The sequence below is a fragment of the Pseudopodoces humilis genome, chromosome 8, assembly GCF_049639895.1.
Source record: "Pseudopodoces humilis isolate 2021_Gansu_Grassland_sample_001 chromosome 8, ASM4963989v1, whole genome shotgun sequence".
NCBI lineage: Eukaryota > Metazoa > Chordata > Aves > Passeriformes > Paridae > Pseudopodoces > Pseudopodoces humilis.
Window position 1 is genome coordinate 4,103,844 of NC_142207.1, and position 19,467 is coordinate 4,123,310.

Below are 19,467 nucleotides of genomic sequence, written 5' to 3' on the forward strand. Positions count from 1 at the left end.
CCAAGGCCAGGCTGGATGAGGCTTGAAGCAACCTGGGATAGTGGAAGGTGTCCCTGCCCATGGCAGGGGGTTGGTAAAAGCTGATCCTTAAGGCCCATTTCAACCCATAGAGAACCCCTCTATGATTAATCCATCAAGTCTCATCTCTTCTGAGTCATTACTAGAAACAAGTTTCCTACACCACAGATACATATAGAGATCACCAATTGTTCTGTGATTTGTCTCCAAGGATGCTTGGATGGGGTTTAGATTGCTGAGGTTTTGATAGTGCAGTGAAGTGGAATCACTTGAAACGAGTATTGAGAGCAAATGTATAAATACAAACACTTGCAGGGAACAGCAAACCCCAGGCAGTGACAAAGCACTAATGGTCATAATGATGCCATGAACAATTACATTCCAACATATATTCATGCTCAAGGGGTCCCTGGTGTTTAAATGAGGTCCTTGTTCTTTGGGAATCCAAATGGATGAGATAGCAGCTTATGCAATGCCTTGATATTTAATTTTTATACTTGTCCTTAAAAAGAAGGACTCTGTCATTTCTCTGTGAAAAGTCTTGTATCTGCCATAATGATAATTTGCACAGGACACTGGAAAAACTTCAGGGCAGGGGTGGAACCTAACATCTAAGGACTGAGATATTTCTCGATCTAAGAGTTTTACACATGAAATAACCACTGGATGGCAGCATCTTTAAACTAAAAAGTTATTCTAAGCTTTGCTATTTTTTTAACAGCAGATAAATAAAACTGCTTTTTCTGCCTGGACTACAAATGAAACGTTACTTTACATTCTTCTTTTAAAACACAAACAGCTTGCTTGCAAGCAGCAGGGTAGGAATAAGAGTGAGAGCACAGGCTTCAGAAAAATCAACGTCCAATAATAAAACAAAGGGTTTTTTTCAAGAATTGCCTGCTGTTTCTTGCATGGAGGGAGTCTTAGCTAAATTATTTAAGCAGTACTTTGGTATATTTAATCTTCTGTATAAACTAGATAAAAAATTTGTATGGAGCAGCAAGAAGATGTGACACGTTAATTCTAATGGAGACGTTTGTGAAGTTATCAGCTTGAAAAGTTGCTCCAAAACGATGGGAAGAAAACTCACTGCCACAGCGTTTGCATGATCTAAATGTTGGAACTGGAGTCCCAATAAATAGCCATGGTGGCTTGATTTCACAGGGACACACAGAACTGAGTTAAGAAAAATCAGCTGAAATGGTGAAGCTAATGCAGAGAGGCTGGGGCACACTGAATTCCGATGGGAATTCTCTCATTCAGGGATAAAATGGCTTTGGATCAGAGAAATAAGCTACAGCAAACTAAAGCAAATCGCCAGTGGATGAGGAGTTTCTTGTAGGGTTTTAAGGCATTAGCTTCAAAACCTCAGTTGACTGGATTTATACCTTAACAGGTACATACATCCCACACAAACTTTTGGAAGCAATTCTATAACAGATTCACTGGTTTCAGTGGAAACCAGGAATAACACAACGAGAGTCTTGCAGAATGTGTCTGGCTGTGCATTAACAAAATCGAAACAAATAAAAAAAAAAAACAAAAGTTGTTCATAAAGAAAAAATATGTAAGAAATTTAATTCTATAAATCATGTGTCAAAACCAGTTGTCCTTTCCCTGTCAGTACATCTTATACTCTATAAAAAATTGTGTTCAACCACACAATATCAAATTATGAAAATACAGTAGATGGGAGGTAGGAGGAGACACCTTGGACAGTGGCAGGTTGGATGCCCTCACAGTAACGAGGCTCCACAACCACATCCACACGTGTCACCTTGACATGGACAAACTTTCCTGGGCACTGACAGTGGCTGCAGTAGATCAGCTGGAACCCACAGTAGGCTCAGAGCCCACAAAAAAGAAGGTCATTGACACAAAACCCATAGGTCATCCTCCTGAACTCCTTTAGCTGCTCCCCACCACTTTGAGATTGGTTGGCAGATCCCACTGGGCACTGTTTAAGAATATTGAGGCACAGCCTGGAAATTCGGGTTCGGTGCTGGCAGGGTTCCTGCATCGTCTCAGAAACGCCCACTCGCACCGGTTTGTTCGAGTCGTCATCTGCAAGATGGGTTCTGCTGGTTTGCTTTCCCAGGGAGGTGTCTGGCACTTGAGTCACACAAACAGCAAATGTTTAGCCACACAGATTGCATGGAAAAAGTAAAACAAACTGAAGCAGCTCTCCCTGCAGAAGCCACGCAGAACCAGGACTGCGTGGGAACGGCGCTTCCCCAGGCTGGGGGGAAAAAACAGAGCTCTCCATCTGCTCTGGGCAAAGGAGAGGACATGTGCTCTCCCCTGCCTCTTCCGTTTTATTCTAACATCTAAAAGTCATTTCTGCAAAGTGTCTGAGTAGCTGCTGATAACCAGCAGGTAACAACTCAGCATGGACAATGACATTTGGAGAGAGGGAGAGAAATGACAGCTTCACGCCAGCAAAGCTGGGACATTTAGAAGGAGAGACAGGAAAAGAAATTAAGATGAAGGATCTTAAAGCTCTTCCTACTGGGACTCAAGAGATTAAAATATTTTACATAACGCCACAGAGTCAGTGGAAAGTACAATATAACTTATGAAATGAAAATTGTATTTGAAAGGTAGAGTCTCCTAAAAGTCAGACGTTTCTTCACTTGTAGAAGAATTAAACAACTCAGCCTCCTCCATCCTCTAGAGCAAGCTTGAAAGTATGAAAGAAGGAAAACTCTTACATCCTCCTCAGTCTGCTGATGAGTCTCTTGCACAATACGTAGTAATTTCGATTTATCTGAGAGACCTTAGATGGAAAAATAGCCTGAGGTAATTTTTCAAGCTTAATTTAGTTCATTTAATATTTAATGACTTAATGAAGCTGTCTATGTGCAGAGCTTTCACTCTGGGAGGAATCTTAATGTACGCAGAGAACTTAGGAAATTGGTTTAAAAAATGTAAAAGGAAATCAGTAACTTAATTCATAAATGATTGACCTCAAGAATCCTAGGACATTTTCCAGGCCTCCAGAGCTCACAGCTCAAATCCCTAGCCAAGCCCTGATAGGGCACAACACTGTGGGACTTTATTTCAATTGTACATTAAAAGAATTATTAAGACCATCTGTGTAGGACCTTTCTCACTGACATACTGGCTGACAAGTGATTTTTTTTTTCCCTCTCTTCTTCTCAAATGGCATTTTCACCTTGTATTTTCCCCTTCTGACTCATTTGCTTGTCAGCTCTCCCCAGCCTGATTTCTGTTCAGGAGTGCAGGGTCACTCACCACCCTTCAGCCCTGGGAAGGAGAACCTTGCATTTTTGCTACAAACATGACTTTTCAGTCTTATCTGCTTTTAAAAGGACATTCAGCCTATGAAAATATGTTGACTAGAAGACAATGTTAGATTCATCAGGTCCAGAAGCTCTTGAAGGAGAAATGGTCTGTAAGTCCAAGTAAACTCATAGATGTTAATGACTGCTTCAGCAGTTATTTTTGTTTTTGTCTAATCCAGCAGCAGCTCCTAACCCCAGCTCTGGACTGGGAAAAGAGGAGCCAGTTTTTTTGAAAACCCCACATTTCAGGCATTTTGATAACCAGAAGCCCCAAGCCCAAGATAAGCAGCAGGGAACAGAAATGCTCCTTACCAACAGAAACTCTTCATGAATCAATGATTTTGTGGCTGTTCAAGTAAATATTTGTCATCCGCAGATGTTGAAGTGTGGTGTAACAGTTTGTTACAGAGAGGGTTTGTATAAACATATAAACATCACTTAACCCCGGGGCAGAATCTGTAAGGACATTGAGCTGACTGTATCTGACAGGAGGGAAATAAAAACACGGCTGGCTCATGCTTTTCAAGCCTTAAGGGTACTCAAACAGTTCTTCAGGTTGAATTAATTTTGCTTTTCCAGTATACTAATGATATTTTAGTTCATTAATCTACCTGGATCTCAATCCTGCACAGTTGAACCACAAAGATACTAGAAATTCAATTTGGTGGTTTGTTTGTTTGTTTGTTTGTTTTCTCTCTGTTGAAAGATCTGTGGAAGAAGAGATTCATGTCTACCTTATGTCATTTCTAACAGGCATTCAGATGGAAACAGGCCTTTGACATCTCCCTGTTCCTGCCAGAGTGCTGAATTGCTGTCACAAATTGCTCTCCTCTTCAGGAGCATGATACAGTCTCTGGGTAAAGTGTGTGGTGGTTTTGTGTGCATCCCTGTGGAAGCCCATACCCCTGAGTTAATATTATTATTACTTGCACTGCCTAGAAGGAATTTTACTCTTTCTCCACCAAGTCCTGGTTATCTCCTCAAATTTTATAAATATCAAATCCATTTTCTCTCTATGTATTAAGCTGTGAGTGACCATTCTCTCCCAGAATACCGCTTTGGGGCAGTTTAGAGCTATCAGTGAAACTGCATTTCTTCCACATATCCAAGTCTGCAGCCCACAGTCCAGAGAGCATCTTTGGAGAGGTGGTAAAGCGATAGTTTATTCCCAGGTTGTTCATCTTTATGGAAAGGAAGAAAGATTTCTCTCTCTTTCTCCGACACCTTTCAGGCACATCACGGAGCAGCTTTCTGGGAAGCAGCACTGAGGACATGTAGGTGTTGGCAGCTGAACGAAAGCTCTGCTGCCACCAGGAGAGGGAGAGAGTAGAACAGTGGGTGGCATCATCCTGTTAATAACCTGTCTTCCCTTTCTAACATTCCAGCACAGTGGAATTGTGATTTTTTGTGGTCAGCAAGGTAGTGGCAGACACTCCAGGAAAGCACCATGATGGTGTTTCTTTTGGAGCTCCGACACAAACTCACTTCCCCTGCAGATGACTCCCCACATTTCTTTTCACCCTGCTTTTCTACATCCATGTCAGGAGTTGGTTTTGTTTTGTACTGTTTTTAACACTGGGTTTTAACACCAGGTGCTGCTCTGTGAGAACATTCCCGTTTTATATCCCACGGGCCCTGCACCAGCTCTCACACCTGCTCTGCTCTCCCAGGGGGGACTTTACCATCTCTTGCCATCAGCATAAGTTATGCCCTGACGTCCAAAAAAAATTCCACTGCCAAACCTACAGCTACAGAAGATGTATAGTGTGCTGTGAGGTAGGAACCTCTCCAGGGAGTTAAATCATTAAATATAAACAGTTAGCTGGTTTGCCAAAAATCCAGTGATACTAAATAAGTTTACCCTTCAGTGGTTTAATCTTGTATGAGATAAGGTGCATCCAGTAAAAGGCTGCCACCATGGAAAGTCTGGTGACCTCCTGTTGATAAGACAACTTAATTAAAAACTGTTTTCTCCTGGATTCCTAAGGCAATTGAGATGGTTAAAGAGTTTTACAGCTATGTCCACAGAACACGCTGTCTGCAAGCTCTGAAGGCTGAGTCATCACAAAAATACAGTCATCTTGTGATGCTCCACATCTTGTGCTCCACATTGTGCCTGTCTCCGGAAAACTCGTCAGTGGAGCCTGAGCAGTTCTGGCTCCGTGGGGAGCTCACCTCCCTGCCCAAGGGGGGCAAAATCTGCCATAGCATGGCTACAGGAAAGGAGGAGAATCATGAGAGTCTGTCGAAAAAGCTCAGAAATCTTACACAAACTAACTTTCAAAGACAGATTAGAGCTGTGATTGCCTCCTCCTCCTTCTTCACTGAGGCTCTTGGTATTCTACCCTTCAAGAAAAGCCATGTCAAAGTTAATAGTCATGAATTACCTTTTCCAAATAGTTTAACATTCATCTGCCTGAAAGATTGCTCCTACAGGGCTATTTCTTCATGCAGCACACAGTCCCCAAAGGGTCTGGGCACAGAGTGCTTTTACATTTTACAGAGACCTACAAATTTCTGTGTTTTGTTCCACAAAAAACATGTTAAAATATTTCACAGAGAAAACTGTTCTAAAATTGGTCTGAAAATGACACAACTGGAGCAGTCTTACCTTTTTTTGGCCAGCCTTTGTTATTCTAGGGATGTCAAACAACTGTCCCGTGTAGTACTGCACCCCACAGAACAGAATGACAGCAATAGAATCCCCTTCCTTCTCAATTACAGCCAGGATATCTTCAGTCCTCAAGGTCTCCTCCCCCTAAATCAAAATCAAAGCACACAAATTTTACATCAACTCAGGCAGTAATGACATTGCCATTCTTTATTTTGTACTCTACATTTTACCATGAGCCAGGCTGCTTGCATAAGGAGATCAAAAGCAAACCTTGATCTTGGTATGATACACAAAGGTTGTGCTATGAAGTAGCCTGTGAGCAAGTAAGCTCAAAAAAATAATCATTAGCAAGTGAATCTTGGAGGTGCCTGCTATAAAAAGTCTCTTCACTTCATACTCTAACATGCTTCATACTCTTAAATATTTCTGACAGTTATAATTTACAGTCAAAAATTCCTGGTGCAGACAGAATATCTAAAGATTTTTAAGTGGCATCTGAAATTTGTGACACTCACAAGATTTGAAAGTTTTCTATCAGTTTCACTCTGTACTTTTCTGATAAACTTGGTATCCCACAGGAAGCTATTATAAACCTGCCATATTCATATTTCAAAAACAATGTCTCACATCATCAAAAGCACAAAAATCCCCAAACCTGTGGTCATTAAATATAGAAGAATTTCAACGACAGGGAAAAAAAAAAAATCAACCTAATTTTTGATTCTTTACAGGAAAATTACTGCCCCATCCTCCTCCTGTCTTCCTAGCAAGGGATCTTGTAAAACATACCACCACCTAGGGATCAATTAGGCAGTGAAAACCTAGAATTGAATTAGACTTGTTACTGAAAAAAGCTCGGGCAAGATGGTTGAATTGCAAGGCACTGTTATTATCTCAACAATCTCTGCAAATCTATCAAGCGTTCAGGAGTGGGCTCTTTACTCACAAGATGACTCAGATTTCTGAAGCAAAAGGTCACCCTCAGTTTATAGTTAGGTGACAAAGTTCTTAATGCTGTAGAAGTGAAGCGAGGCAGCCTTTCAAATTAATCTGAATTGCATATTACTGAGAGCAGACCTTTCCCTCAGCTGCAGACACAGTGGTGCTCGTGTTATGGCAATCTCTTACCTCAGGACATTCAAAGAGCACTGCGCATTCTCAGTGAGAATTTTGCAGGTGACTCAGGAGGCTGCCAGTTTTATTTTTTTTGGAAACAGGAAAAATAGAGGAAATAGCTTTTTTGTTGTTGTTATTCTTCTGGGAAAACTGACTATTGAATCAGCAATTATAAAATGGGGTTTAATGTCAAAAGTATATGCTGAACATGTCTGTTTATGATTCACGAATTTTATCTGTGTTTTAATAAACAGAGATTACAACTCCTACACTAGAATATTTGAGAATATATGCCTGCTTTCACATGAAATGTGTTTCTGCCCTTGGTGGCAGCAAGGAGAAGTGCCAGATTCCTCACCCACCTGCCGTGGCTGCAGCAGGACCATGCTTTTCTCCACATCCAGCCCATGCAGCCGGAGCTGGGACTCCACAGCATACTGGAAGAGAATTCCATGCAGACAACATTAACACAAATACACGATAAACAGCTACAAGGAAAAGAGGGACAAACGCATCAGAGCTTGAGAAAGGTGTTCAGATGCCTTGTCTTTCACTAAAAGTAATGCTTGAAAGCATAATCCAACTCCACTGAGAAACTCACAGATTTCCTTTGGACTGAAAAAGATCTGAATTTAATTATCGGGAGAGACTGCAAGGACAAAGTCAAAGCCTGAATCCCACAGGATAAATCCACGGAGCAGAGTGAGGGTGGAGATGGGGCCCTGAGCAATCCAGCGGGTGGCATCCCTGCCCATGGCATGGTGACCTTGATGTCCTCTCCAACCTAAACCATTCCATGGTTCTGTGCTGAGATGTGATGCAGGCACTTCCCCAGAGGCCAGAAAGCCAAGCCTGCAGGGAGAGCAGCCAAGGAGGACTGAGCATCCCTTCTCCAGGAGCCCTGGGTACCCACATGTCCTGCTGCCAATACAAATGAGGTTTGGCCAGCACAGGCGTCCTGCCCTGTGCCATTCTCACATCTTCTATTTGCGGCACAGCTGGAGGGAAATAAGAGCTTTAAACTCTCAAGATATTTTAAAAGTCCTATCTGCCGATTTTATCGATAAATAATGGTCCTGGAGATGAAATAAAAATCATCAAATAACAGTATAAAAGAGTTTAAAATTTCACGACAGGAACTGAAGCGATGGCAGTTGCAGAGATTATTACTGAAGTGCCACAGAAATTTAAGAGGATGGAGTGTAAATGTACAAGTGCACGTGGAACAAATGTGGGATTAATCTGAACATTACTTAGAATAAAAGCAATTTGAGGTGTATACATCTGTGCCAGCATCTTCATTACAAATAAACCTGTTAGTAGCTTGAGTCACTTTTATTGCACCTTAGAGATCAAATTAGTTATCAATTTCCAGGAGTTTACGGTGCTGATGATAAAGTAGCAGTGGCCCACAAACCCAAAGATTAATCTGCTCAAAGCTCTGATGCACGGGCTATTGTCTCTTATTTTATAGCAGACAAATTATGTTTGAACTAGTAATCTAAAGTGCTAAGAACAAACATTTCCATCTCTGTCTGGGGATATATAAGTGTTAATGTTGTGAGTTTGTATTGATTTGGTTTCATAAAGTAAAACAGAAACAAGAATTAATAAAACATTTACAACTTTAGTTGATTTAGGCCGGTAGTTTGCTCAATGTCTTTAAAAAGACTAATAAATCAATGCACCCATTCATTCTTTTCCTAGTGCAACACTTCTTATTTGAACAAAAGGAATAAAGCTACGATCTGTAAAATATGCTGAGCTCAAAAGCTTCTGACAGATTCTTTTATTGTAATGTTACTTGGACAAGATGAGCTAATAAATATTCAAATCATACTACTTATATTCTTTGGGAAAATATGATTAATAATACAAATATGGTGAAATATTAATTTCTTACATGGTCAGAAGGAAAGGCTCTTGCTTCTAGAAGAATTTTATAACGTCTTGGAGTAGGCTTAAAGAACGATAGCTGTTAAGAGAAAAATAATATAGAAATATTGAAATTTATCTAAGCAGAGATGAGAAAGATGCTTCCAGCACATAACTTAATAAAGACTGCTTTACTTTCATGTAGACTACAGAGAATCCCCCAGAAATTACAAATATTTCTTTGTCCATATGACATTTATCAAAGTAGGAAAGTGTTACAATACTTTCACATTATCACATATCCATAACAAAGGACACCAAAACCCAGCAGTGAAAACTTGCACTTAACAGGAATCAATGGCAAAGCTCTGACTGCAGCCAGGGAAGCTGGGATTTCACCCAGCCCCATCCAGCAATCAGAAGCAGCAGCTGAAGAGTGACAGGCAGTGAAGAAGAATTAGATTTGCATCCCTGCCCTAAAACTTTAGTTATTGGATCATCCCTTACTCCAAAACAACCCTGACCAAAGACCTGATCTCAGCACCTACAGGTGGGTGGTCTTTTCTTCTCAGTTCCTGGCCACTGTGCTAGGAGGATTAGGAAGACTTACAAGCCCTCCTATTTCCTTAACTTGGAAATTTGGTGTGGAATTGAAATTTGAGAAGTTACTTGTAAATGTTTCTTAAATAACAAGATTTCCTCTGGCAGCTGACATACAACACATGTGAGAACAGCTCAAACTTCCCCTACAGAGTCCTTGAAAATATTTCTCTGTCCAGCTTTCCTCCTTACTATTGAGTCAGGCCAGGTCTTGCACATACATTATTCAAGATACAACTCCCAAGGCTTAAAAACTTAATCTGTCACCCAGTGCTGTCTCTGTGAGGTCCTCAGAAAATACTTTGCTTACATGCACACAAAGAAAGGAGAAAAATACTTGTCAACACAAGATCAAATATACATCATAAAGACATACCATCTGAAGGTGCAAGTTAACAGTCAGCCCATTCATTAAAGCTATTTCTTGTCTTTTGGCCCCTGAAATAATAGAAAGATAAAACATTTGAAAAATGGTTGGAGTTTTTCTTTAAAATTTCAGAGAAATATAGAACAGTGGTGATAAAGCAAAAACATGAATTCAATGTCTCTCCAAAGCCCGGAAAGGGAACAAACATTTGAGGTGTCATCAGAGTCAAATAAAAAGATTTCATGTTTCTTGTACAGTGCACTGGCAGGAAAATATTTATTTTTTTAGGTCAGACACAGAAAAAAAAAACCAACAATGAAATATTTCCATTTCCCTGCAAACTACCAGTGGATTTATTATCTTGAATACCTCAGACAAGTGAGGTCACTAAGACTGTATGTAAAGCAAGACTTGAAGACTTATTTTTGTCTGAAGTTCATATGTAACACGAGTGAGAAAACACATTGAGATAACCATCTGCTGCAAATGGTTATTGTAATGTCAAGATAAATCTCATCCCTAATTAAAAAATGAAATAAGCAAAATTGACCTATTGGATATATTAGACCATTATTAATGCAGCAGCTTCACAAGAAGCCATGCCCACATTGCTCCAATGAGGATAATAACAGATGCCTTTGGACTACAGCTAATCACAGGCAGAGCTAATTAGTAACAACTAATTGTTGTTATCAAGTATTTAGTAACAAATTCCCCAGCATTTGTCAAGCCCTGGTGAAAGGTTTTAGGCAGGACAGGGAATTGTGTATTGGCAGGGCGGCACCAGGATATGGAGAAAATCAATTCCTGTTTCCTTCTGGTATGCTTGGTGTCTGTTGTTGAAAAGCAGAAATTCATCCATGAGACAAATCAATATCTTGAGAGTCTTCAGATGGGAGATGTGCTCATGCACCTTGTCCTGATCCTCACTGAGCCACAGATTCACCAAACGTGGAGAGAGGTTGCAGAGAGGGAGGGATGAAGAGAGGTGTAAGCGGGCAGGGAGGGCAACAGCCACTTTTGGAATAGATAAAGAGGAAGGAAATGATGATTTGGGGATATAAAAGGTTAAGGGGAACCACAAGAAAAGGAAAGATTAATTTCTCCTGTCCCTGCCTTGGGGGACACCTGAGACACTGCCACTGTATCCTAGAGTTTAAATTCACAGAGTGAGTGCTTTGTCAGAGTAGGAAAAAAAAACCTATAACTATGGGTTCAACCCAATACAGGCAAATATAGCCAAAGAACATGGAAATCTATAATTATAATTAATTCATGCATTCCTCCCCTGCAGGCCTCAGCTTCTGCCAGCACAGGAAAAGCTGAGCACTGTTCTCATTGAGGTGTTCAAGGACATTTCCATGTGTTGATGAAATCTCCAGGTTTTGGACAGAAGGATTTGGAAAACCAGTGCCAGTGACTGGGAATGATCAGTCCAAGGGATGAGCCACAAGAAAAATGAGATGTCATGAATAAGCTCCCTCCTCCTTCAGACACCAGGAACATCATCAAGTTTGTGGAAAGAAACATATGAAGGACTAGTTCTTCATAAGGAAGAATGATTTTTTTCTTCACTTAGACTTCTCTCCATTGCTTTCTTTTCTTCCCTCTGATAGCATTGCATCTGCAGGCTCCATGTTGCTGGAAGAGGTCACCTTGGAGTTGTTCTATTGCAGATCCAGGAGACAGCTAGAGAGAGTGATTGCAGCTCAAAACAGTATTATTTGCAGTCTTAATATTTCTATGGAACTCTTGAGGCTAAAAAAAGGGACAGGATCAAGAAATGGTATTGCTCTTATTTGTCCCTCTGCTCCTTCCACGATATCTGTGGCTTTCACAGCAAACTCTATATGAGAAATCTTCTGCCTGATGTACAATTCTGTATAAAACAAATGGTTAATCTGTAGATCACTTTTAGCTGCATGCTAGCATCCCAAATTAAATATGACACTACATTTGTCATGTAAGTCTTGGTCCTCCGTAAATTATATATTTATTAAAAGCCTTCCATTATTGAATTTCATGCCCACAAAACAAACCTCATCCATGTCATTGGAAAACTGTTATCCTTTATAACCTGCACTGCATTTCAGAAAACAACCTTTCTGTGATCCAATTAACCTATTACAATATTCAAAGACCCGGCACACGGGAGACAAAATTATGTTTGCCTTCCTTATTTCCTAACTTTGTACCATATCTCCAGGACAGGCTAAAACCTGTATGTTCTGCATGATAAATCTCCTCTTTAATAAAAGGAAGCAGCGTTTGCAAAGTACAACTTCAGAGACAATTATGATTGTGTTAGGCAGACACTGCCATCCTTCTCCTCTCTGACTGCTGGGGAAGTCTGATCCTCGGTGGAGTAAGTAAAAAGCATTTTGTAAAATGATTGGTAAAAGGCTAAGGGCCCCAGTTTCGAAAACATTTTGGTTATTTCAAATAGTCCTTATCACTCAAAGTCACTCCAAATCTGCTCAGCGTTCAGTCTTCCCTCAACAGAGACCTGCCCGAGCCCATCGTACGGCAGCAGCCACACAGTTAATCTTGTTCCATCAGAAGGTGATCCTGCCAAGGTTGTAATGTTTTAATAAAGTCTGGTAGGAGAAGCAGAGATTGCCTTCACTGCCTTCTGCCACTTGGTGTGAGCGCAGAAAAAAAGCTTTGGCCTCCACTGACCTTGACTCTTCATTTCACAACGTATTTACTACTGTAACTTTCAATGAACAAGAAAATGTGACTGCGTTTAATAAGCAAGGTGTTCGTGCACTATAAAACATTAAGCAGACAAAGGTGTTTTACAGTCTTTGGTCCATTTCTGAATAAATCTCACCAAAGAGTTTTACTTGCTGTCACCACGTAGGGTGAGAAATGACAATTCCTGCTCCACCTCCTCCTCCATAAAATGTTCAATACTGAATAAAAAATACAGAAAAATTCTGTTATTGTTCTTACATTAAAGTAAATCAGAAAGTAAATGCAGAATTCATTCAGTAATGTACTCATGCATAATATTATTTTTTGTTGGAAAACGGTATTTAAACATAAATTGTGAGGGTTGGAATGTTAAGATCCCTTTGAACTTAAACGATTTCATGAATCTGTGGAATACCACAATGAAAAGAGCATTTTAACATAGCTTTTTTTCCCCTACATTTATCTTTTTAGCCTCTTCGTTATTTCTTACAATTTTAAGAATGAAATTTACTATGATACTTCCATTATTTGGGAAATATTAATTCATCTGCATTCTAAGAATTACTCACCTGTGTCCTGAAAAAAAACCCATGAGGATATTTTCTAAACCAAACCCTGCACATAAATTTGAGGGCCAGACGTGAGCCTATACCACATTTTACAATTTAATCAAACAAAGCCCCAAAAATTTTGGAGAAGAGAATCCAAACCATGCCTTTTATCCTTGAGGAAAACAGCAGGAAACACTTCCCAGGAAATAATTTTAAAAACAAAAAATTAGGTTAACATTAGGGTGACTTCAGTCATAATTTTTATTGAAAATTTTAGAATATTTGCTTACCATGAAGATAATTATAATAAGTTCATTGTGGATAAGCCATGGTGATGCAAAAGCACTGGTGTCACATGGAGCTTGGCAAATAAAAGGAAAGTAAGGAGCTGGGCGAGCAGTTAGATAAAATTTAAGTGAAGCTCTCATTTCCATCTCCTTGCACCTACAACGCATCTTGTAGTTAAATTAATATTAATATAGGAGCTTAGCTGGCAGCCTGTACAAGACAGATGGTTAAGGGTAGAAGGGTCCCTGGCTCATCCTCTGCTCTCTGCAGTGACTCTTTACCCTGCTGAGGCCAGAGGGACCCTGGCAGCGACAGGAGGTCAGGGCTCAGCTGCCACGGGGCTCCACGTGCTGCAAACAAAGCAGAGGCAAACAGCCACGGGAGGTGATGCAGAGAAAAGTGATAACTCAGACACTTCCAGCTGTTCTTTGGGGAGTCTTGGCTGTCTCTCTCCTGGTTGTGTGAAGAACATCGGCTGTCTTACCTTGATTACTGATTTGGGCGACTGGGAATATGGCATAAGAGAAATTCTTGACTGCCCGCTTAGTTAATTAAATTCAAGATTTCCAAATTAAAATTCCAAGTCAGCTTTCCCCACCTTTCCACAGGTTCCTAGCTGTACCCAACCAGAACAAGAGTATCCACTGGCCAGGGGAGATGGGTCATACTGGACACGTCCCTAAATCAGCTGTTTTCAGTATTTCAACATCCTCCACCCCTTTACATTTCCACATTTTTGTGCCCTATGATGAGGGTGCTGAGCTTGCCCTTGAATGTAATAAAAACAAGACAAGTAACTTCTCAGGCTCCTGAGCAGCACCAGGTACAACAACAGCAACTTACGAAATCAGAACCCCCAATCTGCATTTTGGGATTTTTATTTCATTCTGCAGATGGGATTTTTCTACACAGCCCAGGGATGCCCAATGTAGCCACACTCATATTTATATTATCTCAGTGTTTACATCATGGATAGACCAACTACAACAATAATTTATTGCATTTGTTCTGCTCCAATAATAACACCCATTATTTTAGCTATTTGGAAACTTCATAAAGAATTCAGAGAGGGATTTTATTTATAAGTTTATAAATAAACTTGTCATGAAACATTCTTTAATGTATCTGCTCCCAATTGTTCCAACCCCATTTGCTTTTCTTGAAGGAGGAAAACCATAATTTTCTCATTGAACACTTGTCTGCAGTTGGAGGAGAAATTACAATACAATATCTAGAATACAGTAGGTCAACTTAAGGGTAATATTTTTCCTCAGTGATTTCACAAATTAATGCCTGATAATTCAGTTCTGACAGTCATGTTGAGAGTTGCCTTCAACACCTACACTGAAATAGGGGCCAGATCTCCCCAAAATCAACTAACCTAGCCTTGACAACAGCTGGGAGGGTTGGGAAGAAAAAGACCCTGCCAAGATAATTTCTCTTCCCCCTTCAGAGACAACTCTGAAGGAAATCCCAGTGAAAGATTATTTCAGCTACACAGAGTAAGAAGTGATAGAGGAAATTTGCATTCCCACTCAGCAGGCTGCTTCCCTGGCAAATTCACCAGGAGGAGTCTCCAGGGCTCCTCAATCTCTGGAATAACCAGAAGCACTTCTTGCCAAGGTCCTGCAGCACTGCAGGCTCCTCAAGGGGGACCCAGGGTAATGGGAACTCATCAATAGCAGGTCCTGCCCCAATTATCTGCTCCATTGGCACAAGCAGCTCTCAAGTATGAGTCTGGATTTAGTGGCAGGAAAAAGAGGAAAAGCAGAAAATGTCTAGATAGAAATAATTTATCAAAGGGGAAAGTTCATCATTTTACTTCTGGAAAAGTTACTGAGATTCTGTAATACCAAGTGCCCTTTAAAAGGCCTTCATGTGTTAGTCCAAATGGTTTATGATGCTCCAAGAAACCCTCTGCTGCAATTAGTTTCATGATATGCATATGGTCATACATTATCACACACATTCATCCCCTAAATCCCTGCAGCCTTAAAATAAAATGTTAGTCCATGCACAAGAAAACCTACTTTCAAACATAAGAATAAAAGGAATTAAATTCTGCCTACAGAATTTCAGGTTTTTGAGTCTTAAAAGAAACTAAATTTGTTTTTATTTCTGGAGAAAGGTTTTCCCCTGCATGTCACACCTACCAACCAGTTCAGCCATCAGGTCCAGGATGCACTCGTCTCCCAAAGCCCACGGGCGCTGGCCATTGAAATGGCCATGGACACCCCTGAAAAGGAATGGGAAAATGATGAAAATGTGTGGTATCCTATTTGGATCTGTCCTAAGACTCATACCTGATTTGGAGACACCACATTTGGAGGACAGATGAGGAAGATGAGACTTGCTTAAGCTGAGCACAACACTTATACCATTAAACCTCAGAGCAAAGGTAATTTATTGGTTTCTGACAAGATGCTGGGTGCTTGAGAATTATTTAGTTTGGCCCACAAAACTCCTCTAGAAAATCCTGAGAATTAAAGATGACAGCTTTTTCACAACCCCCCGGAAATGACTGCATGGGTTCTGGAAGGCTCTGGGGACAGAAAAATTGGGACAGGGCATCCCAGTGTGGATGGCACCTGCTAACCCTGGCTCACATCCCTGCACAGACAGCAGAGATTGCCCCACAGACCTCCCCAGCCTGCACTTCTGGCTGAGCAGAACCTCTGATGGTGCACAGGATGACAGACTGAGATACTGCCTTGCTCCCAGACAGGAATATTTCTTGTCAGTAACAATTTTTATCCTCCTGCATCTCCTGTCTGAGCTCACCCTTCTGCATAAAGCAGAGGGTACTTTGTGCAGGGGCAGGTGCTTCCCTGCATCAACAGAGTTGCTTGCTAATTTTTATTGCTTCTCTTCTCCCTGAAAAATTGTTCTAGATCTCAGTGTGCATAAAGCTTTTTGGGCTGACAAAGGGTGTTTTAAAACTTTATATTGAAAACTGCTCCTGACTGCAGGAGATCATATGGTCACCTTAAACTCCAGTGTTCTGCTACTCTGGAGTGACAGATACATAAATTCAGTCCTGGATTGAGTGCTCTGAACTAAATTTTCCTTCAATTATGACAGAGAAGAAAACTTCTAAGGTAGCTACTGTGCATATATAAATAAAAAGTTGCCTAGTTTCTTAAACATGCGGGGTGTAGAGCACAGATTTAAATGCAAATGGAGGCAGACTGAGAAAAGTAATAATGGTGCTAATCCAGGGAAACATTGCTCTGGGCTCCCATCTCACACTGGATGATTTTCATATTTGCTGAGCACCACGGGGTACTTGTGGAGTTGGAAACACCAGGCTGCATGAGGCTGAGTATAAAGCTGTTTCAAAATTAGGACAAAGCTAGTGAGAATGTGGGGAGAGCAAAAGACACCTTAAAAGTTTTGATGTGAGAAAAAAAGGGGAAAAAAAATGTAATAAATCTTTTAAAGAAGAACTGGCCCACCCACAACATTCAGTCAAGATCACAGGAGGACAGCTGGCAGAGTAAGACTTGAGAATGGAGGGTGCATGAGACATTGCCCCATCCTCAAGGTGATTTAAAAGATTGTTTGTCCTTATCCACCTCATACTTTCCCTTCTCAGGTAGAGTTTCATTCAGTCTCCCAGAAAAATTACCTGGGCATTTTACAGTCAGACCCTTTTGGATTGACCTGGGTCTAATTCAAACCTCTTAGGGATATCTCCAAAAAAGAACTACAATCCTAAAGAATAGGAGAGCTGCTGGTTTTAAAAAGCACAGATTAACCACAATAAATGTAAAACCACTTTAAAAAGCACAGTATTAACCATTTCAAGCCTCTTATCCTTGCAGAACACCATTTAATTTTGGGCTAGATTAGGTCAACAGCTGGAGGAGTGCACAGGTACAACTGAACATCTCTTACAGAAAAAAGTAACATCCCCACTCTCAACAGGCCCAATCCCACACAGGCAGTCCCCTGCTCCTCAGTTTGGATAAGGTCCTGGTACAGCAGCTGACTGCTTTCCTCCATTTTAGAATTGTTCTCTGATGAGCCCTCAACAGCAGAGAGAAATAACCCTCATTTACAAGAGCATTTCATAGATGAGGAATAAAGGCAGTGGGTGGGGACGGGAGAAAATGCTGTGAGGGGCAGGATTAGTGCTAAAATTGCCTCCCTTCTATCAGCCCACAATGCAGCTGCATTCCCTGAGGACAGGGGGATGTGTTTCACAAACAGCAAGACATTTATTGGTAATTTCCTGTTTTATTCTTAACTGTAATATAGTGATCAAGGGACTTTAGGATAATACAGACTGTTAAAATAAAACCCCCAAAGATTTTCAGTGGCCCCCAGCCTGAGGGAATCTGTATTTCTGAAAGAGGATAGCAAACATAATAAGATGGGAAAAATAAGTCCTAACTACCTATGGGATTCTCTTTCATTAGCTTTCCCTGATTTTATAGCCATTAGTGTCATCCTGATGGGAATTTACTAATGAAAGTTCTCTCTATCAGCACACAGGACTATCAAAATTTCAGAATAAATTTCCAAGTTATCATGAAAACAGTTCTGAGATTTTGGTCATGAGAATGTTTTATTTTCAGAGAAAAACATGGGCATTTAACCATATTGAAAGAAGTGAGAGGCAGCATTTATTATTATTCTTATTATTATTATTATGGCACAGCTTACCTCCCTCTTGATGGCCAATATAAATGCCAAGAGACAAAAAATTATTGCCTCTAAAATGGTAGTTAAAAGCATATTCTTGGATCCTTTTTTTTTTTATTTTAATCACATGAAACTCTGTAGACTTTGCTGATGGCACAATACATCCTATTACACTTAGGTTGTAAAATTCTATGCTCTGCCTCAGAGAATTTATATCTCTGTATATTATGCCACCCCTCTCTCAGCTCTGGGAGGCACTGGGGGTAATAATCTTTAAGGACACAAGTGCAGTGCTCCTGGCATTCCCCTCATCCATGCAGAGCCTACATCCCTTTTTCCCCTCACTGCACCCTAGGTAGCAGAAGAGATTTAAACTGAGGTATCCAAATTAATGAATAAAAAAACTTCACCCATCAAATCACAGAGCATCAGACAAACAGATATTTCTTCAACTTCTATGAGAGTTTCTCATTGTGCAAATTAATTTTCAGTCGGTTACCATTTTATTTTCAATTTGGCAGGGAATCACAATGCCATGTTTTATTCGCTGAGGTCTGGTTGATTTAAAGCTTGCTAGGGGAGCTAGAAACACATTTTCTGAGATGATCCCAGGGTTTCAAAGGCGGTGAGAAAAGGAATTTAAATTAATTGCCATCTTCAGGAATCTTCTGCATTCATCCAAATCTTGTTCAAGTGCAAATTTCCTTCTTGCTCCTTTGCCAAAAGTGATGCAAGGTATGTAATGAGCCAGTACAGACTCTTAAGTTGGACCATGGTTTCAAGCAAAGAAACAGCCAAAAATAATGAAGACATATCAAAAGAAAAAGAACTGTATGGACCAGCAGATTAGAGACACAAGTAAAAAACCCATGGCGTTAGAAAAGGGGTTTGTAGCTGTACCCCACATCTTGCTGAAAGGCAGAGTGCTGAGAGCAGGGCAGGAGAGGTGGGGCTGTCAGGCATGGCTTGGCCAAGCTCTTTGCAGGGTTCTCAGATCTTGCAGGACTAGCTCAGCACACAGAACCAAAGATACCTTCTGACTGGCTGAAAATGGCATTTGCTACTGCAGGCTTTACATTCTAAGGCCTTCCTCAAGCTAGGAGGTTGTTCATCTATGTCCATGTCACCAGGCTGCTTCAATGCTTAGAAGTGTGTGCATATATATAAATATATATATGTATGTTTTATTTCTAGCCTCAGTTTATTTACTCCTTGTTAATATTTACTGTGCCAACATACTTTTCAGGTAGTTGGTTCCTTCCCTCCCCTACACTGATACATCCACAGAGAACAATCATTTTTCCTTTCAGTCTTAATTTTGCCCAACAGCTCCAGTCCTCAAGACTTGCGTGCAGCAGGTTCCCCACTCCCCAGTCGCCCTGCCAGCCC

General features: G+C 40.6%; 1 protein-coding gene across 6 annotated transcripts in view; it reads right to left on the reverse strand.

Moving 5' to 3' along the window:
- Positions 1–19,467, reverse strand: part of KYNU (kynureninase) — a 62,708-nt gene that overhangs the window by 24,342 nt on the left and 18,899 nt on the right. For all 6 annotated transcript variants that reach the window (XM_014249237.2, XM_088059210.1, XM_088059208.1 and 3 more), the window contains exons 4-8: positions 15,585–15,667; positions 9,905–9,966; positions 8,957–9,028; positions 7,416–7,490; positions 5,935–6,081 (exon numbers count right to left, since the gene is read on the reverse strand). In XM_014249237.2, the coding sequence (XP_014104712.1) occupies positions 5,935–6,081; positions 7,416–7,490; positions 8,957–9,028; positions 9,905–9,966; positions 15,585–15,667 (439 nt within the window). The remainder of the gene's footprint in view (positions 1–5,934; positions 6,082–7,415; positions 7,491–8,956; positions 9,029–9,904; positions 9,967–15,584; positions 15,668–19,467) is intronic.